General features: G+C 43.9%; 1 protein-coding gene across 3 annotated transcripts; it reads right to left on the bottom strand.

The window, feature by feature from the left end:
- Positions 1–1,979: 1,979 nt before the first annotated feature.
- Positions 1,980–19,823, bottom strand: TDRD6 (tudor domain containing 6; the record flags this gene model as incomplete). 3 transcript variants are annotated; one of them, XR_014561898.1, is made up of 6 exons in its annotated part: positions 1,980–2,533; positions 4,038–4,098; positions 7,654–7,743; positions 7,873–7,991; positions 8,073–8,160; positions 13,637–19,823. XR_014561898.1 is itself a non-coding variant. In XM_083729675.1 (5 exons), the coding sequence occupies 5 exons, from the start codon at positions 19,821–19,823 to the stop codon at positions 2,487–2,489; spliced, it is 6,504 nt and encodes a 2,167-aa protein (XP_083585801.1). In that variant the 3' UTR covers positions 1,980–2,486. The 3 variants fall into 3 exon arrangements, 2 of the variants coding, with proteins under 2 accessions (XP_083585801.1, XP_083585800.1); XM_083729675.1 differs by lacking the exon at positions 8,073–8,160; XM_083729674.1 differs by lacking the exon at positions 8,073–8,160 and having other exon boundaries at positions 1,980–3,321.
- Between the last annotated feature and the right edge of the window lie 270 nt (positions 19,824–20,093).

Here is a 20,093-nt window from a genome sequence, read left to right on the forward strand (position 1 = left end):
CCTTCTGTTGCCTGAAGATGACTTTTTGTAGAACAGATCAGATCAAGTGCTGTGTTCCTAACGTGCACAAACATTGGGGTGGGGAGCTAAACATGAGATTAGGAGGCCTCCATTTCAGTTATTGATAGCACATTTTTTGCCACTCATATGTAATGCAGGTTTTGATACTGTGCAGTTTAAGTCTTTAAAGGACATTATCTCTACTGTATGAAAAACAAAAACAGGCATCACTATAACACCCACTTCCACACAAGTGGAATGCTTCACTAGGTGGGCTGCAGGCTTCATCCAGCCTCATCATCTTAGGCTCTCTTTATGTTAGCATGTTAGGGGTCCCAGCGGAAGAATCAGACCTATTACATGAAGTTCGGTGTCACTGTGGAGTACACTACCATGGGCTCTCTTTCTTCCCACTGCTATCAAGCTGGATCTGCCCAGGAAGGCCTGTATTCCTAGCCAATAAAATTGCATTCCTAGCCAATGAAGCCTCCTGGGCTTCAAGGAGTAGCCAAGCAACAAGCCTCCTCTTTGCAGAGGAAAGTCATGACATCCAGAACAGGTGCGCTCACTTCCCAAACTCAACTACCCACAGTGGCTTGCATGAAGCTCATTACTTCCCCCAGGTAGTGGTCCAACACCTCAACAGCCTCTCCCGATTCAGATGGCACAGGTAGAGTTGCATGCCAGCAACATACTGGCGTAACACTCTAAAACCCCAGTGGCTTCATACAGATGTTGAGCAGCATGAGGGACAAGATTGACTTCTGGGAGACACAACTCCCATGATGTAGCAGTCCCCCACTACTACTCTATGGAAATGATACTTAAGGTAAGAGAAACATCACTGCAGCACATTGTCTTCCCATTTCCAACCCCCAGCTGCTCCAAGAAGCTACTATGGTTCATGGTATCAAAAGCCACTGAGAGATCAAGGAGAATCCTTGGTGTTACTTGTGCTTGAACTCATCACTGGTATCATGGGTGCTGAGGTGGGACCAGGCTCGGGCATGGAATAGGAGGTTGAGAAGAATGAGGGAAGGGCTGAGATAGGGCAACAGAGCCTGGAGACAGTGGGTGCTTCTCCCTTGCAGAAGATGGCTGTCTCAGCTGGGGAAAAGAGCATGGGAATGGAATCTGAGGGGCGGGGGAGAACCAGAGTCAGAAAGGGAACTCACACATAGCCTCAGCACATGCTCAACCATCTCACAAGTGAGCCAGCCTTGCCTCTTCTTAAAAGTGAGTGCAGCTACCAACCCTCTGGAATGGCACCACTGCTTCTGTGCAGTTGTGAGCTCCTTGCCCTAATCTTGGGACTCCATAAACTTGAAGTGTTTTCCTTTGCCTGTGTTGTGGCACAAGCTTGGCTGCAAACTTTGTTTCCTTTGGCCACAAAGTCTGAAATCAAACCATGTGGGCAGAGGAAGTGCAGCCAGCCATCACCAACAATGAGCTAATCGAGCTGCCTAGTGATTGGTGTCACATAGGACAGGGACCAAACTTGGTGAGCTGTAACTAACAAAGCTGTAACTGTTATAAACCCACTGCAAACTGGGCAGACTGATCTCCACCTACCATACCCCTAACTCTGCATTGTTGTACAAAAATCCTATACAGTGGTACCTCGGGCTACATACGCTTCAGGTTACAGACTCCGCTAACTCAGAAATAGTACCTCGGGGGTTAAGAACTTTGCTTCAGGATGAGAACAGAAATCGTGCTCCGGCAGCGCGGCAGCAGCAGGAGGCCCCATTAGCTAAAGTGGTGCTTCAGGTTAAGAACAGTTTCAGGTTAAATACGGACCTCTGGATTGAATTAAGTACTTAACCTGAGGTACCACTGTATACAGTATTATAAGTTATATTACAAGGTTTAGCATAGTTCCACATCTCTCTGTACGGTCAATCATGCATGTAGCCTATTTATAATGGCTGAGATCACACACCATCCGTGAAGCAGGAAAATGAAACGGCAAGAATGAATACTACCGACACTATAAACTTTATTCTTGTTTCATTAAACAAAACAAAAAAATAACAAAACACAGCCTTTCATACAGCTAAGGCTTAAAAAAAAATTGGTTTGAATGAAAGTGCACTCAAAATGCACAAGGAAGAATATTTCTTTTACAAAGATGCTCCAAAGCTTAAACAAACTTTAACATTAAAGATAATGAACACATATTTGAGGTTTGCCAAAGGGTACCATTAGAAAATGAACATACTTGAGTGGAACATATTTTAAAGACTCAGAAGTGCCATTCTCCTGGTTGGAAGAGGACATGCCCATTAAACGCTTGTCATCAATGCCAAAAACAGAAGAGCCTTGTGTGCAAGACTCCTCCATCTCTCAGGTGCAATTTAGTGCAATATCCACAAAGCAGGAAGATCAGCACTGCCATCTGAAACGCCACTCACTTCCTCCACTGTAGGATATACAGGCAAGTTAACCGTTTATACCGTAGAGGGTTGTGTGTGCTCTCAAGTGTATTAAATACACATTTCCTTTACAGACGTTAATCTGCCAGTAGCAACAGCTGTAAAGAGACAATTTTTCTGATATCAGTTGTCATTCAAATCATGAGGAACTTTATTCATATGACTAGTTCCAATAAATTTAATTCTACTGATCTGAAACTCCAGCAAAATTGAGAGTGGGAGAGAACTCTCGTTCACAAGTTCCGCAGCTAACTGAATAGTACCCGAGAATGACAAGGCAACAATCAAGACTGAGCAGAGATGAAAGCAAAGAAATAAAAGCACAGGGGAAGCGTGGACCTTGGCCTCCCTGCCAACTGCTTCGCAGTTCTGACAACAGCACTTCTCCCCACTCCAATTGCTGGGCGAGCGAAGCAAATCCTCCCCACCCCCTGCAGAAAATTAATTTATCATGCTGAATCCCACATTCCATTTTCCTGCAACAGAGGAGGGGCTCCTTGGATGGGTTATATCACTGTGGTCCCTTTATAATGGGACAACTCATCCAGGGATCTTCTCCTCTGCTGCAGGAAAATGAGTGCCATGCCGATGCAGGCTGCTCCAAAGTTTATGCTTTGCTTCTCTCCTCTTTTTTCAGCCCCGGGAGGTGCACTGCATTGTCTCTCGAGACAGACAGCTGCCAACCATAAGCTTCCTCAGGTGTCTTTGGGTAAGGTATTTTCTCAAAAGCTTTTAGACATTCCAGGTATGCTGTGTCAACTGGATCACCTCTATGTTCTTGCTGACACTCTCAAAGAACTCTTAATAGGTTCGTGAGACAGGATGTCCCTTGCAAAGCGATGCTTCACATCCCACACCTCTGGGGTGTTCGGGAGGCCCTGTGAATCTAAATACAACCAGATAGTTGAAATTATATGACCAAGGGACCATGCGCTGCCCCTCCATAGCCAGGCAGCCATCATCCCAGCCAGGACGAAACAAAGCACCAGCTCCAAAGTATGTGCTACATGAATGGGGTTCAGTCCCATATGGAGGCCATGATATCCTGGGCCTCTCAGCCATGGAAACTCAGCCTGAATGCTGAAATCACCCAGTTCAATCAAACTGGGAGAGTGAAACATGCCATGCAAGACCACAATGGCCAGCCAGCTCCAGTAAGGACACTGTTGAGCAGCAGAGGGGTCGGTGCACCAAGGAACCACTATTTTGCTCTGACCCCTCACTCTCAAGAACACTCAAAACTTGAAGTATGCTGAATGCCCACTTGGTCAAGGAGGAGGAATCCTCACAGACTACAGCAACCCTTGGCTAATGTGGCAGGCAAAGCTGGGAGAGGATCACACCAGGTCCATCTGCTGCGGACGCTTGCCCTCCAAAGCATGAAGGGAGGCGGGGCTGGCAGCACGAGAGGCTGTAGCGAGCTAGCAATCCTCACTCTTCCCTCACAGAATTCTAGCTGCATGCAAAGAAGACTTGCAAAATGACCTTAATCAGCAGCAAGAGGGAAGGGAAGTGAGGCAAGGGTTAAATATACGATACACATAGAAGATTAGATATTATTTAGTACAAGTTACAAATTCAAACGTTTTCTAAATATCTTACCTTCTGTGCCAACAGGTGGCTTAAACGTTGAATACACAGTATCCCTTTTGTTGTCTAATATCTGTAGTGAAAGGGAGGGGAAAGAATTATCTCAAGAACAAAATAATATTTTGATATCGCTTTCCAATGTATTGCTTAATGGTATTGTAAGATAGTACTGAACTACAATTCACTGACAAGTGCAAAATAAAGAGAGTGCTCCTCGTTTTACTCATTTATGCAAGGGCTTCTGTTACAGGAGAGAACTGGCAGTAAGCCTTTATTAGAAACCAGCACTCGGCAACAAAAATGTTCTTCCTAAACTCTGAATCAGTTTCCTAAACAAAACTTGCTTCAAAAGAACTTTACTGAAATAACAAGGCACATTATTGAATAAGGTTCTAGTTTTTCACACAACAAGCAGTTATGTTACACCAACACACTTCACAATTCTAAAAACACTTACAGAGAAGCAATATCCTATTTATTATTGCAGAAGCCGTGTTAATTCTTCATCAGCAAGGCTATTCCAAATGCTTAATTCCAGGATAGACATTAAGGGTATAGATTAGGGCAGAAAGAAGAGAAGCATCTGAGAAGGAAAATGGGATAAAATATAGATAGAAACAAGTTTTTACCCTCAGCATTCAATGCCCAGGTCATGTTTTCCTTACACCACTGTGCTAAATAGTGAGAAAGGAAGAAAAAGGGTTCTGCTACTTTCACGCCATCCTGCCTCTTAGCCTCACCCCTTAGCACCCCTGCTAGTGCAGAAAAAAGGAGGAATTATTGCTGGACATGAGTGAGAGGAGAAATGAGTACTAGGTGTGAGCTACTGCTAACATGACGCAACTTTGTTGGTTAAAATTATATTAATGCAAGGACTTCTGCTTGCACAACTGAACATCTCCATCCTTTGGTTACACCAGCAGAGGTCCTTGTGCTAATGAAACAATTTTGTTGGCTACAACCCATCATTCTGCTTGGTCTAGGCAGTGGAGCATTCTTACTGCAAAAGATAGCCACTAGTTTGAGGGAGGAAGAGCAAAAGGATTTGAAATGGAAATATGGGCAGAGGACATTCAGGCTGAGAGCCAGAGGGCAAAGCCAAGCAGGAGACTTACAATACTTGTACATGGTTCTCTTTGTTGGCTCTAACAGTGTCCTATGCTCTGATAGGTTCACTGCATGCTTCAGAAGCAGAGCACACTTGCACTTTCCTGCTCCCTGGTGGAGTCAGAAGGGCCTGTAAAAAGGGCCTGTAGGAGGGCCGGCCTATTTCTAGCCCAATGCACATCACAACGGGGAAGACCAATTCTATGCCCCAAACACAAGCGGTCAAGATACCTGGGATAATCTCAGGCTATCAATAAAAACAACAACAACAACAACAATAATAATAATAATATATTATTTATACCCCACCCAGCTGGCTGAGTTTCCCCAGCCACTCTGGGAGGCTCCCCATCAAATATTAAAAACAATACAGCATTAAATATTAAAAACTTCCCTAAACAGGGCTGCCTTCAGATGTCTTTTAAAAATAGGATAGTTGCTTATTTCCTTGACATCTGATGGGAGGGCATTCCACAGGGCAGTCTCGATTGTTGCCTTGTCATTCTCGGGTACTATTCTGTTAGCTGTGGAACTTGTGAACGAGAGTTCTCTCCCACTCTCAATTTTGCTGGAGGCCCTCTGCCTGGTTCCCTGTAACCTCACCTCTCGCAATGAGGGAACAGCCAGAAGGCCCTTGGAGCTGGACCTCAGTGTCAAGGTTTGAACGATGGGGGTGGAGACGCTCCTTCAGGTATAAAGGACTGAGGCCGTTTAGGGCTTTAAAGGTCAGCACCAACACTCTGAATTGTCTTGGAAATGTACTGGGAGCCCAGCGGCCACTCCCAGTCACCAGTCTAGCTGCCGCATTCTGGATTCTACAGTTTCTGAGTCACCTTCAAAGGTAGCCCCACATAGAGCTCATTGAAGTCTAAGCAGGAGATAACTACAGAATGCACCACTCTGGCCAGACAGTCTGCGGGCAGGGAGGGTCTCATCCTGCATACCAGATGGAGCTGGTAGACAGCTGCCCTGGACACAGAATTGACCTGAACCTCCATGGACAGCTGTGAGCCCAAAATGACTCCCAGGCTGCGCATCTGGTGCTTCAGGGGCACAGTTACCCCATTCAGGACCAGGGAGTCCTCCACACCCGTCCACCCCCATCCCCCAAAACAGTACTTCTGTCTTGCCGTGATTCAACCTAAATCTGTTAGCCGCCATCCTTAAAGGCTATCTATAAGAAACCAGATCTAAATAATCAAGTCTAACCTAACCAACATGAGTACCTTGAGGATATGCCAGATGTCTGAACAACTTAAAAATCATCTGAGCCTCATCATTTTATCAGCTGATTCACTTGTGTTAGAGAAAAAGGGAGACACACAGGAGCAGAGAGAGATAGTCAAATCCTATTTCATTCGAATAGGATTTGGTCTACCAAATCCTTTGGTTTGCGGTTTCAGCACATGTGAGAAAATACACTATGAAAGTGATTGGCTTCTTACCCTGACACATGACACAGGCAAGCTCTCTGCCTTCTGGTGTGGCTGCACTGAGTGGTGGAATTGCAAGCATTTGTGGCAGGACTGTAACTATGTTCATAAATTTGGGGTTTCATTAGTGCAGGGAATTTGACAGTTTACAGGAGAAAGGTTAATGATGGACCCCAGTTTATATTTACTTTCTACGTTTGTCAATGAAAGTGTTAATGCAATTTGTAAACTTCTAATGTTCCATATTTTGGTTGCCGCCATCTGGTAATGGCTCACGGCTGGAAGGATGTTTCAACTTTTTCTCTGGACATTTGGCTCAAAAATCTTTCTACATTGCCATATCTCATCATCTGTGAGCCATTGGAGGTGGGGAGGCTGACCTACAAGACGTTGCAGCCACTTGGTGGCTTTTTGAGACTTAGATGACAAGACCAACATATGGTTGCACAAAGTAGGATTTTATTTGGAGAGATGTGTAACTTTATTATGTACTACTGTCTTTTTCAACAATGATATTCATTTTGCTCTGTGTAACTTTTTGCACAACCCCAGTACAGTAGTGCCCCGCAAGACGAATGCCCCACAAGACGAAAACCCGCTAGACGAAAGGGCTTTCCGTTTTTCGATGCGCTTCGCAAGACGAATTTCCCTACGGGCTTGCTTCGCAAGACGTTTTCGGCTTGCGAGTCTTGCGATTTTTTTTCGCCCCCCTTTTTCTAAGCCGCTAATAGCCTTTTAGCCGCTAAGCCTTTAATAGCCGCTAATCCGCTAATAGCGCTAATCCGCTAATAGGGTTGCTTCTCAAGACGAAAAAACTGCTAGACGAAGAGACTCGCAGAACGGATTATTTTCGTCTTGCGAGGCACCACTGTAGTAGGTCTGGATTTTCTCTATTATTATTATTATTATTATTATTATTATTATTATTATTTTATTGACTACCTTTGGATTTAACAATTCCATTGTTTTGGTTTGTATTATACTGTACAATTCTTTCTGGGTTTTGTGTCTTACTGCTCTTGGGTTCTAATGAAAATGTTTTTAAATAATTAAAATAAAGCAACTTAGCATTTTAGAAAATACTTTACCTCAGTTGGACTTGCATCCTGTCCAGGAATCCGATTCCAAACATTGATAGGACTTACTACCTCTTCATTTCCACTTGAAAGATTCAAAACCTTTATGTAAAAAGAATGCAATCTTTACAGACGTAACTTTTATAGGGCACCTTAATGGACAAGTATCATTGACATAACAAGATTCAGTTACATGTGGCAAATTTATTCACCATATTCAAGCTGACTTACCTTTGTACCTTCAGCAGATACGCCTAAAATCTGAGCCTTGTACCAATGAATGCCAGACCACACCATGCATTTGGAACCAATATCAAAGCCATTTAAGTTGCAAGTAGTTTCATTTTTTTCTGAAACAGAGAATGTGCATTATTTTTCTAAGATGTCACACTGCAAGGCATAAGCAATTTAAAATGAAGCTATAGGGTTACCGATTGCAGTCCAAAATGACAACTCCCAAGCAGTATTGCCAGATCTCAAGGCTTCCCTCCATGTTGTCTTTTTTACAGCTGACTCAATCTATGAACAGACAATTTATTACGTTGAAGGCAGCTTGCTTTTTCAGTATTCCACTGCAACACCTGACCACTAGTTAACAGTCTGAAGTTATCTTAGTTAACAGTTGAAGTTAGGGCAATTTATAATATGACTGTTGGGCATTTTCTTCCTAACAGAAAAATGGTCACTGCTAGACTGATCAGGGCTCCCAACCAACAGAAGCCAACCGCTGAAAGAAAAAGAAGCCAGCAGTGCAGGTGTGGGGCGTGTGCAAGGAAGAGTGAGAGAGGTTGCGTATGCAAGGAACATGCGCATTGCTCACGGTATCTCTAACTACTGTAAATGGCACTATGCAATCCATAATTTTATTTGCCTCTTAAGCATCTGCTCTGGAATCCAGGCTGTGGAGCTCCTTGTCCTGCAAGACTGGTCTACCTCCGCTTGTGTTATTGCTTTAGCCACTTATCTGTTTGGGCAGGCATTTCATGTTGGCTGGCTGGCTAGTCTCTGCAGGACCCCAGAAGTGTTTTTAAGGGGATATGCAAAAGAGAGCCTGTCACCTAAATTTTTATTCAAAGAAGAACATGGAAGAACTTTGGCAATCGAAATACAACATCAAGGAGAGAAGATTTTGTTATTAGGAATTTATGCACCAAATGAAGGGAAATCGGAATTTTATAAGAAGTTGCACGAGACTATGCTGGAATATCTGGACTATGACAACATCATTATGATGGGAGATATGAATGGGGTCGTATCAACTAATATGGATAAGTCACAAAGTCAAAATGTCACGAAAGATGGCAGACTACCAAAGACCTTTTTTGAAATGACAGACAATATGGACTGGATTGACATCTGGAGAACGAAGAACCCCTTGGGAAAAGAAGGAACATTCTTCTCTGAAGCCCAGCTGACTTGGACAAGAATCGACCAAATTTGGATAACTAGAGGTCTGGCACCCAAGGTCAGGAAAGTGGAAATCTGCCCAAAGACCTGCTCCGACCATAATGAACTGAAAATGGACATGACATTATTACCAACCGGTTCCTTTAGATGGAAGATGAATGACAATTTGTTTAGAGATCAGGAGATCATTAAGAAGGCCCAAAAAGTTTTGAAGGACTACTTCGAGATAAACATGAACACTATGGTGGAAAAAAGAATTATCTGGGACGCAAGCAAAGCCGTGATGAGGGGGTTTTTGATACAACAGAATGCTGTAAAGAAAAGAATACAAAATGAGAGGAAAGATAAGATCTTGGAGAAAAATAAAGAGTTAGAGAAGAAGTTAAGATCAAATCCGAAGTCACAGCCGATTCTGAGAGAAATTAAACTCCATCAGGCACAATATTCTAAACTGATGAACCAGGAAATAGAGTGGAAGATTAAATTAATGAAACAAAAAACTTTTGAATCGGCAAACAAATGTGGGAAACTGCTGGCCTGGCAGTTGAAGAAGAGACAAAAGTTAAATATAGTCACAAACCTGGAAATTGAAGGAAGAAATATTCAGAACCCCATGGAGATTAGAAAGTGTTTTCAGAAATATTTCAAAAAATTATACATTCAAGGGCCGCAGGATGAGGTTGAGATTAAACAATTTTTGGAAAAAAATGGACTTAAAAAACTGTCACAAGAAAATAGATCACTCCTGAACAGCAAAATAACACGACAAGAGATCGAACAAGCCATTCAGAACATGAAATTGGGCAAATCTCCAGGGCCAGACGGCCTGACCTCCAAGTATTATAAGACATTAAGAGACTATTTGATACAACCATTGATGGAGGTCAGTAATGAAATTATGGAGGGAAAGAAGGCGCCGGAATCGTGGAAGGAAGCTTTTATCACATTGATACCAAAATTAGAAACTGAAAAGACACAACTCAAGAACTATCGTCCCATCTCCCTTTTAAATGTGGATTACAAAATATTTGCTGATGTTTTGGCAAGCAGACTTAAAAGAGTTTTAAATGAAGTAATTCATAAAGATCAGGCAGGCTTTCTCCCAGGTAGACACATGTTTGCTAACACAAGGAACATTATTGATATTTTAGAACTTTTGCAAACAGACATAAATACAAAAGCAGTGTTAATTTTTATAGGCGCCGAGAAGGCCTTTGATAATATCTCCTGGAAATTTATGAAGGGAAATCTAAAAGAAATGGGAGTGGGACGGGGTTTTGAGAATGGGATTGATGCAATATACTCAGAACAGAAGGCAAAACTGATAGTTAACAATGTGGTTACAGAAGAGTTTAAAATTGAAAAAGGTACACGACAAGGTTGCCCGATTTCCCCTCTGTTATTTATTTTGGTTCTGGAGGTGCTCTTGAATATGATCAGAGGGGACCGGTTGGTGCAAGGGATTCAGGTCGGAGCGAAACAATATAAACTTAAAGCTTTTGCAGATGACCTAGTTTTGACTCTGCAGGAGCCAGAATCTAGTACGAAAAGAGTATTACAACTGATTCAAGATTTTGGTCGGGTGGCGGGATTTAAACTAAATAAACAGAAAACTAAGGTGCTGGGAAAAAACTTGACAGATACAGAGTCAGAACGGTTTCAGAGAGAAACAGAATTAACTATGGTAAAAAAAGTAAAGTACCTAGGGCTAAACATAACAGCAAAAAATCTGAGTCTATTTAAGGATAATTATGAAAAATGTTGGTCTGAAATTAAGAGAGACTTGGACAGTTGGACAAAATTGAAGCTTTCTTTGTTAGGCCGAATTGCTGCTATTAAGATGAATGTATTGCCAAAGATGTTGTTTTTGTTTCAAACATTGCAAATTGTGGACAAGACGGAGTGCTTCCGGAAGTGGCAGAGAGATATTTCTAAATTTGTCTGGCAGGGCAAAAAGCCCAGAATTAAGTTTAAGATATTAACTGATGCGAAAGAAAGAGGGGGCTTTGCCCTGCCAGACTTAAAGCTGTACTATGAAGCCACAGCTTTCTGCTGGCTAAAAGACTGGCTACTTCTCGAAGACACTGATGTATTGGATCTGGAAGGTTTTAACAATGCTTTTGGTTGGCATGCATACTTATGGTATGACAAAGTTAAGATCAATAAGGCCTTTAAGAACCATATTGTCAGGAAAGCAGTATTTAATGTCTGGACAAAATACAAAGACTTATTGGAAAATAAAACTCCGAGGTGGCTTTCCCCTCTGGAAGCTAAGGCCCGAAAAAGACCCAATATGGAGGCCAAATGGCCAAAATATTGGGAAATATTAGAAAAAGATGGAGACAATTGGAAATTGCAGAGTTTGGAGAAAATGAAGGATAAAGTGCGAGACTGGTTACATTACGCTCAGATTAAAGAAGTTTTTAAAAATGACAAAAAGTTAGGGTTCCAGGTGGAGAAATCAAAGTTGGAAACAGAATTGTTAGAACCAAAGACTAAGGTACTATCAAGAATGTATAACTTGCTGTTAAAATGGAACACACAAGACGAAATGGTTAAATCTGCTATGATAAAGTGGGCACAGGATATTGGGCATAACATTATGTTTGAGGACTGGGAAAGGTGGTGGACCACTGGGCTGAACTTCACTGCATGTAATGCGTTGAAGGAAAATGTAATGAAAATGATATACAGATGGTACATGACCCCAGTTAAACTTGCCAAAATATACCATTTGTCTGATAATAAATGTTGGAAATGTAAAGGAAATGAAGGAACATTCTTTCACCTCTGGTGGACTTGCCCTAAAGTGAAGGCCTTCTGGGAAATGATATATAATGAGCTGAAAAAGGTATTTAAGTATACCTTCACTAAGAAACCAGAGGCTTTCCTCCTGGGTATTGTCGGCCAGAAGGTGTTAAAGAAGGACCGAACATTTTTTATGTATGCAACAACGGCAGCAAGGATACTCATCGCTAAGAATTGGAAAACACAAGATCTACCCACACTGGAAGAGTGGCAGATGCAGCTGATGGACTATATGCAATTGGCGGAGATGACTGGCAGAATCCGAGACCTGGGAGAAGAAAGGATTGAAGAAGATTGGAAGAAATTTAAGATTTATTTACAAAAATATTGTAATTTGGTTGAATGTTAAGAAGGATGCTTGATCATAAATAATTGGCCACCACTAAACTAGACTGGAATTTGATGATAAGTGAGATTAAGGAAAACATAAACCTTTCGGAGAATTGCTAGACTTTACTTAAATGAGTGGATATAAGATTGTAAACAAGATGATAATTTGCTTGAAAAAAACTTTTTAACGATGTAAGTGGGAGCAGGAGACGTGAGGAAGTCCAAACAAGTTATGAAATTTTGTTATGATATAAGTAATGTCGTTTATTATCTATGTATTTCTTTTATAAAAAAACCTTAATAAATATTTATTAAAAAAGTGTTTTTAAGGGGAAGGGAGACAAAAGGCAAACAGGGCATGAATAACACTGCCAGCTTTGGAGGTATATTTTTATGACATCTCTTTTCTGGCATTTCATAACCCCACAGTGAAATCCTATTCTTTATTATCACTATAGATTTCAAACATCATGCTAGGAGATGAGACAGGACTTCGCCCTCTTCTCTTCTCCCTCACCCAGAACTCCTTATCTGCTCCGGAGGCCGACTGCAGAAGGAAGGGAAGGGAAGGGAAGGGAAGGGAAGTCCAGTGTCTGTGAGTGGGAATCTGCTGCACAAGCTTGTGCAGTTACAAGCCTATTTCTATTTGTTAAAGTTTATCAGTGCCAACCCAAAAGAGCCCTGATGATGTTGAAGTGCACAGAAATGAAGCATGCACTTCATAGGTCCAGAGTAAAAACAAAGACAGCATTAAACAATGCTGCTGTGGATATTGCTATGGATGGAACAGGGAGTAACTCTTGCTTCTTGGTGCACAGACAGAAGAACTTCAGTGGATGCACCTTTTCCCACCAATGTGGTAGAGCTACTGCTGCTGACCTTCTATTTACCTGTAATAATAAAAAAGGAAGAGCCCTACACAACATTCTATTCAACAACTTTAGCTAGAGCCCACCAAGAGATGACAAATATGAATGGGCCTTTCCCTTAATGCATGTTTTGCATTGTCAAGAATTCCCGTTTTCCAGAAGGGAGCAGCACACCATGTGACTAGAAATGTTACAACAGGTGTAACTCCAAAAGCCAATTTTTTTCTTTTACTTCAGTATATATCTATACAGTATTTACTAACCAGCACATTTATCTGAGCCCAACAATTTTACAATGTTTTGTAAAAGGAAAATAATGTCATTACTCATTCTATATTCAATAATACATTTCACTTTTGACAAATAGTACTCCTAAGTGGTGGTGATTGCAATCCTTGAAACAATTTTTACATTCATTTCTTTCTGTACAATTCCTCCTCCTAGCAACCACTTATTACAGTATTCTTACGTAACAAAACCTGCAAAGTAAGAGTAACTCTCTTCAGCGAGAGACACCATATGCACCACAGGTCACCTGCAACACTTAAAAGTAAGCAATGTAAAAACAAGCACTGTCTTACCTGTACTGTGACTTGCAATGTCAACTGCTTCTTCATCTAGCAGTGTGCTTCTCAAAAAATCCTCTCCAACCAAATTGCTCTCTTTAAATCTTTCACCCGCATCATGGCTCATCTGTGTTTCAATGTGGTTCTTCAGCAGAGTTTGCCTTGCTAGACAACGGTAACCTTTGCTTTCTTGTCCTGTTTCACACACCTCCACAATGTCCTCACGGCAAAAGAAGTCTTGCAGTTTGAATCCAGTTTCTGAAAATGGTAACTGGATTTCATTATCCGCAGGCAGCTCCAACAACATATCCTCCCTGATTTCACCAGCTTGTAAAAGATACACTTCAGGTGTAACAGGTTCCAGCAGCAAACAGTCACTTTTATCCTTTAGTGAAGAGTGCTGTTCTAGCTCCCCTTCTGCATGTGTCATGTCAAACAAGTCCAACTCTGCTCTCTCTCGTGTTTCCTCACACAGGGGAGGGCTCACTTCAACTGTCTCCAGATCCAGTGTCTCTCCAAATGGGTGCATCTTCAGTTGAAAAGGCAGCTGATTTGTATCTGATAAAGTCACCACCTCAATAGGCACAAAATCTGACACACTCAGTGTTTCATCCACAGCTAAATGTACTTCACGTGTATCCAGTGTTAACATTTCTGCTTGGCCTTCAGTCTCTTTCAGAGTTTCAAACAAATCTAGTTCTAACATCTTAGATTCACCACCATTAGGAAGCTGTGTTTCAGTAACATCTGCAAAATTTGGTATATCACTTTCTTTTGCAAATGCAGAATAGTCAGTTCCCTTTTTAAATGTTTCAGACACAGTGTGTTGGTCTCCAGTGTCAAGTACTTCAGAAGTGGTTTGGTGGTGCTTGGTTTGAGATTTGGGTGAAGAAGTTGGGGGAAATGCTCCAAATGAATTACCACTCCCTGTATCTGCCGGTTGGAATGCCTCTGAACAACGCAAGAGATCTTCTGAAGGCATTAGTGCACAGGCAGATACTTTGCTTTCATTTATAACCACCTTTGAACTATCTGTCCCTACATCTTTAATCTGTTCTTCAGGTTTGTGAATGCTATTTGTCAAAGTTAAGGCACAGTCTTCAACAACAGGCTTCCAAAAGGGTTTCATTTGTTCATTGATGCTGATTTTTTGACATTCCAATTGAACAACAAATAAGGGGATTTCAAAAGGGCCATCATTTTGTTTTTCCATGATGGTAGTGTCTAATAGAGAGTCTGCCGTGACATCACAGAAGATCTTATTTATTCCTTCAGCCCACAAACCTTCAGCAGAGTTAAAGCCAAACAAACAACAAAGAAATGCTTGAGGTGGTATTACCAGCAGGTCATCAGGAATTTGCCTGATCGTCTCTGCACTGGTACGTTCCTCAGTTCCATGGTCAATATGAATGATACTCAAGGTTTCCCCCTCTACACTGCTAATAACTGCTCGGTAAAAGGTATTATCTTCACTATTCTTTGCTAGACAGGGACAGCCACTTTTTATATCCTCACCATCTATGCCCATAAGCTCTCCAGCTTCCTGAAGCTTTGTTTCAATTAAACCAATATCATCTGAGTCAGCAAACTGGCACCAAAAATATCCTGGGCTCTTTGCAACTATCAAAAAGGTTTTCAAAGTTTGACCCACCTTAGGAATCTTCCAGAGGAAGGATTTGGTGTTTGACATATTGAAAGGTTTGCTATACTTATCAGGAACAGCAACTTCACACAGGTTTATCAGATCAGTGTCACTCTCCATTTTGTCAGATGTTTCCCCCAAAGGAGGTTGTTTGTACTCAAGGTAATTATCAACCAAATCCACTGCTATATTACCATCTTTGTCACAGAGATGAATGTTCCATTTGCTTTCAGTTTTCTCCACAAATTCGCCATTTAGCTGAGTATCACTTGTCCTTTGGGAGAAATACAGCACTGCTTCCTGTGTCCATTCTGAAAGCTCTGTGGTCTTAACTCCATACAATGAACAATGAATGCTCATCACTGGGACTGATGAACAGTTTTCAAGGAGTCTACCTGTTTTGCAGATGCTAACCAGTGCGGTATTGCCATAATCAATATACTGCACCCTCACCAGTTTACCAGAGGGTTTTTCAATAACTGCAGCTCGATACCATAAGCCATCTTCTGAAAACAATGCACAAATTATGTCTCCTATGTGAAGCTGTTGCCCATTCAGGCTCTCAATATTTTCAGATTTATTTAATTTCTCTGAAATGCTGTCAAGCAAGGGCTCATCTTCTACTAGGTGAACATAGAAGTCGGATGGATTATTTATATGAGAAACATACACCAAAGTTTTAAGACCAAGGCTTATGATTTTTTGAGGTAAAGCACAAATATTTTTAAGTGAAAAGTGTGTATTAGTTTCAGATTGATTTCTGCTTTTCAAGTTATCAGGGGGAGTTTCTCTGCTTAGCATGGAATCTCTATGACTCCTATCTGTTACAGGATCATTTCCATTATTTTTTCCCTCTGGTCCAGGAAGCTTAATTGTCACCTCTCTTTTTGTTTTCTGCTGAATTGTCATCTCTCTTTTTGTTTTCTGCTGAAATTGTCTTACTTTTCTACATACAACAGTGTGTTTGCTACTGCCTGCTATGTCCAAATTTTCATTGTTCCACCTCTTGTCCTCAAAAGTTGGTTTATCCATTTCTGTGAGCAGATATCTGGATGCTGAAGTTCCATTTTTTGTATATTTGGCCGTCCCTCTGCTGTACTGCAAACTCTCTTTCAGTTTTGCATTGATCTGCATCTTACCATCATATAGTTCAATGATCAGTTTTCCATCAGGTTCTTTTGCAACAATTAAAGCCTTTAAGGGCTTATCTAGTACTGCTTTTTCAAACCATGCAGAAACTTCTTTTGGAACATCAACAACATCAGATAGAGAGCATTTTATGGCTTGCATTGGCAAAAGCAGTAACTCATAAGCATCATTTGGTACTAGGACCAAGTCTCCATTCTTTAGCAACTGCCTATTCCCAAAATCCACAAAGAAAACTTCTTTGGTATCTTTTGCTGAAGTTACTACTGCCCTGTACCAGCAGCCATCCATATACTTTGCAAGATACACATTTCCAGGGCCCTGTGATGTTTCCAAATTGTACTGCATTTTGCTGAGTTTAGCAATACTAGTAGTTAACTGCCCAATAACATTTGCATTTCTAGCAAGTTGGCAGTAAAAGTGACAGGGATCATTAACATGTGTGATATAAACCACCTCTTCACTTCCTATTTTAATGTCATGTGTAGAATAATAGTATGACAGAAGATGAACAGAAGATATTAGAGGTTTTTGAGGCTGCACACATCTGGCTAGACCCTTCTTTGTTAAAAAATGGCACACGCTTTCAAAAGGGGTAATCAAGTCCACAATATTGATGAAATCTGTATTGTTTAATGCTGCAAAAGCAAATATGGTGCATTTCAGTTCTAATGTGCTTGCTGACTCCACAAATTCATGAAAAGCTTCAGTGGCTTTTTCATCCCACACAAATGGATCCTGACCATTTGGCTGAATTAAGTTGTAAAGGCTACATCTGAAAGCTTGAGCTTTCAACGTCAGAAACTCTGTCTTAGTTGCACGGACATTCTTTAGTGAAACACGCTCTTTGTTCCCATAGTCAACATATGCAACTTCCACCTCTTCAGCACAACATACTTTACTAGTAATAAGAGCTCTGTACCACTTCTCATCCTCAGAATACTTAGCCAAACATACAGAATTTGGCCATTCACGGGGTTGTGCTGAATGCATACAATAATCTTGAATTTTAGCCATAAGTGCTCTCAGGTCTTGGGAACTTTTAGCTAGCTGACACCAGAAGAGACTAGGACTTTCTGTATAGGATACTATCACATCTACTGTATTTCCAACTTCCAGATGCCCTTCACTAGAAAACCCTGGCTTTATTTCAGAGTAGTTTTGCATAACATAGAGTGAAGGGGTTGGGGCAATGCTAGAATCCTCTTTTGCAAATACTTTGCATGACAAATAGCAACTACCTTCACTGGGCTGCTGCTCGAGGATTAAAGTTTCAGTAGGATAAGGGGCTGAACTGTGACGTTGTGGCAAGGGTTCATTTTCATCTTTGGGAAAAAATTTTCTCACAGGCTTCTGCCTTATGCCCTCTATTCCAGACGTGCTCCTCAATGGCTCCTTGGTCACTTTCTGGAGAGTCTCTAATTCCTCACCCTTATGATGCTCAGCATACTTCTGTTGAGACATGATTTTGCCCAAGTTTTTTTCTCCTGCTAGTGAATGATCAAAAAGTTCCACTATGTACATGTCCCCTTGCATGCCTAAGACCTTGATTACCAGCTCCTTGTTTAGCACGGCTTTCCTGAAATAGTCTACAGCATCTGGACTCCATGACTGCCCTAGTGGGAAAGGATTAGCCAATGCACATCTGAGTGCTGCAGCAGGAAGTTCTCTGAACTGGGGAAGCAATTCCTTCACCTTATGCAAGTCAATAATTTCAGTGTTTCCTCTGTCTACCAGATAAACTTCAATTCCTTTTCCCAGCATCTTGGTGACAACAGCACGGTGATAGCAGTTCTCCTTCAGTGCGACACAGCACAGGGATCCTGGTTTGGGCTGAAGCAGAATACCCTCTAGTTTTTTACTCTGAGAATAGAAGTCACTTAATTTCTGTATGAGGCAACGGAGGGGTTGGCGATGCTCCTGCAGGCGCACCCAGAAGTCTGTGGGATCCTGGAGGAAGGACACTTGAGCACTGTGGTACTCACCAGCCTTCAAACGCACAACAGGAAGTGGGTCAGCGGCAAGCATGGACTGAACTCCCAACAGAGAGGCACGTTCTTCCTTGGCTGTGGCACCTACCTTCTTTAGTTCAGCCATTAAGTCAGAGGAATGCTCTTGACTGCTGTGAAGGAGGCTCTGCTCCAGACAATGGGCCTGGACCCCATAGAGGCAGTTAAGGTTCAGGCCATCTTCTCCATAGAGAGTAACATAGTAGAGGTGCTCAAAGGGACAGTAGGCTTCAATGTGGGCTTGCACCACCTTGCTCAACAGCAATGTTTTAAGCTGACTTATCTGAGAGCGGGTCCAGCCATAGCCTCCATCGGTAATACCTTGCAATGAACAAGGATAGGTCACCACCGGCATTCGGAAAGACTCAGCAGGCAAATTGCGCAGGTTTTGCTTTGTCACAAATTCCTTCCTCCCATAATCCACACAGATCACCTGCGCCACCTCTCCAAGCTGCTCCTCCGGGCCACCCAGAGGATCTACTTTCAGCAGCAGGGCCCGGTACCAGCAGCCATCCATGCCCCGCGCGGCACAAGGGGATCCTGGGGCCGGCAGGGGTTCCTGCAAGCCTTTCCCAGCGGAGGCCTCGAAAGCCTGGCGCATGGCATCCGAGAGCAGCTGGATCTCTCTGGAGAGGCTGCGCAGTTGACAATATATCCTGCTGGGGTCGGATACCTGGGTCACCAGCATGGGCTCCGTCACTCTTATCTGCAGCTGCGGGTAGAAGTAGTCCAGGGCTGTGGGGTCATCCTGGGTGCGGGGAGCGGCCGGGCCGCCGGGGGCCCCGAGGGAGGTGGCGAGCAGGCCGGCGAAGGTGCTGGGGGAGACGTGGCCGGCGAGCCCCAGGTGGCGCATCTGGGCCAGCAGCCCGGGCAGCTCCAGCACCACCAGGTGCTGCGCCACCAGCACCTCCCTCACCAGGCCCGACACCTCCTGGCCCTGCAGGCGGCCCAGGAACTGGGCGGCGGCCAGCGTCCAGCTGAGGCGCGGGGGCGGCGCCAGGTCGGCCAGGACGCAGCCCAGCACCTCGGAGGGCAGCTGGAAGAGCTCGGCGGGGCCGCGCGCCAGGGCCTGGGCGCCGGCGCTGAGCGTGCGGCCCTCGTCCAGCAGGAAGACGCGGTAGGCGGGCGCGGGGCCGGCGCGGAGGAGGCCCAGCACCCGGCAGCGCCGCCAGCGCCCGCCCGCCTCCGCCAGGCACAGCTCGCCCGCCGCCAGGGGCGCCGCGCCCGGCAGCGCCGCCAGCCGAGGCCCCGCCCGCGCCTGCACCTCCTCGGCCAGACGCAGGTACTCCTCGCGCCGCGCGCCGCGGAAGCCCCACAGCCGCACCAGCGGAGCCTCCGCCTGGAGCTCCACGAAGGACACGCGCAGAGACAGGCAGCTGCCCGGGCTCGGCAGCGAAGAGCACATGGCCGGCGGGCGGGACGGCGGGACGGAGGCCGGACACCGGCGCCTCACCAGGCACCAACGGCGGAGGGGAGGAGCCCGTTCCTCGCCCCGCCCACACCCCCCCGCGCGCGCCCCTCCCCGCGGGAACGAGCCACGGAGGGAAGGGGCGGCGCGCGCGCGCGCGCGCGAGGGCAGTTCCCTCGGGAAGGCGGCAGAAGGCGGCGGCGGCGGCGCCCCTTGTTTCCGCCCGCCCTCCTTTCGCCCCGCCGCCTGGGCACAGGTGTCTGCCCC

The sequence above is a fragment of the Podarcis gaigeae genome (assembly GCF_964106915.1).
Source record: "Podarcis gaigeae genome assembly, chromosome: 3".
In the NCBI taxonomy this organism is placed as follows: Eukaryota; Metazoa; Chordata; class Lepidosauria; order Squamata; family Lacertidae; genus Podarcis; species Podarcis gaigeae.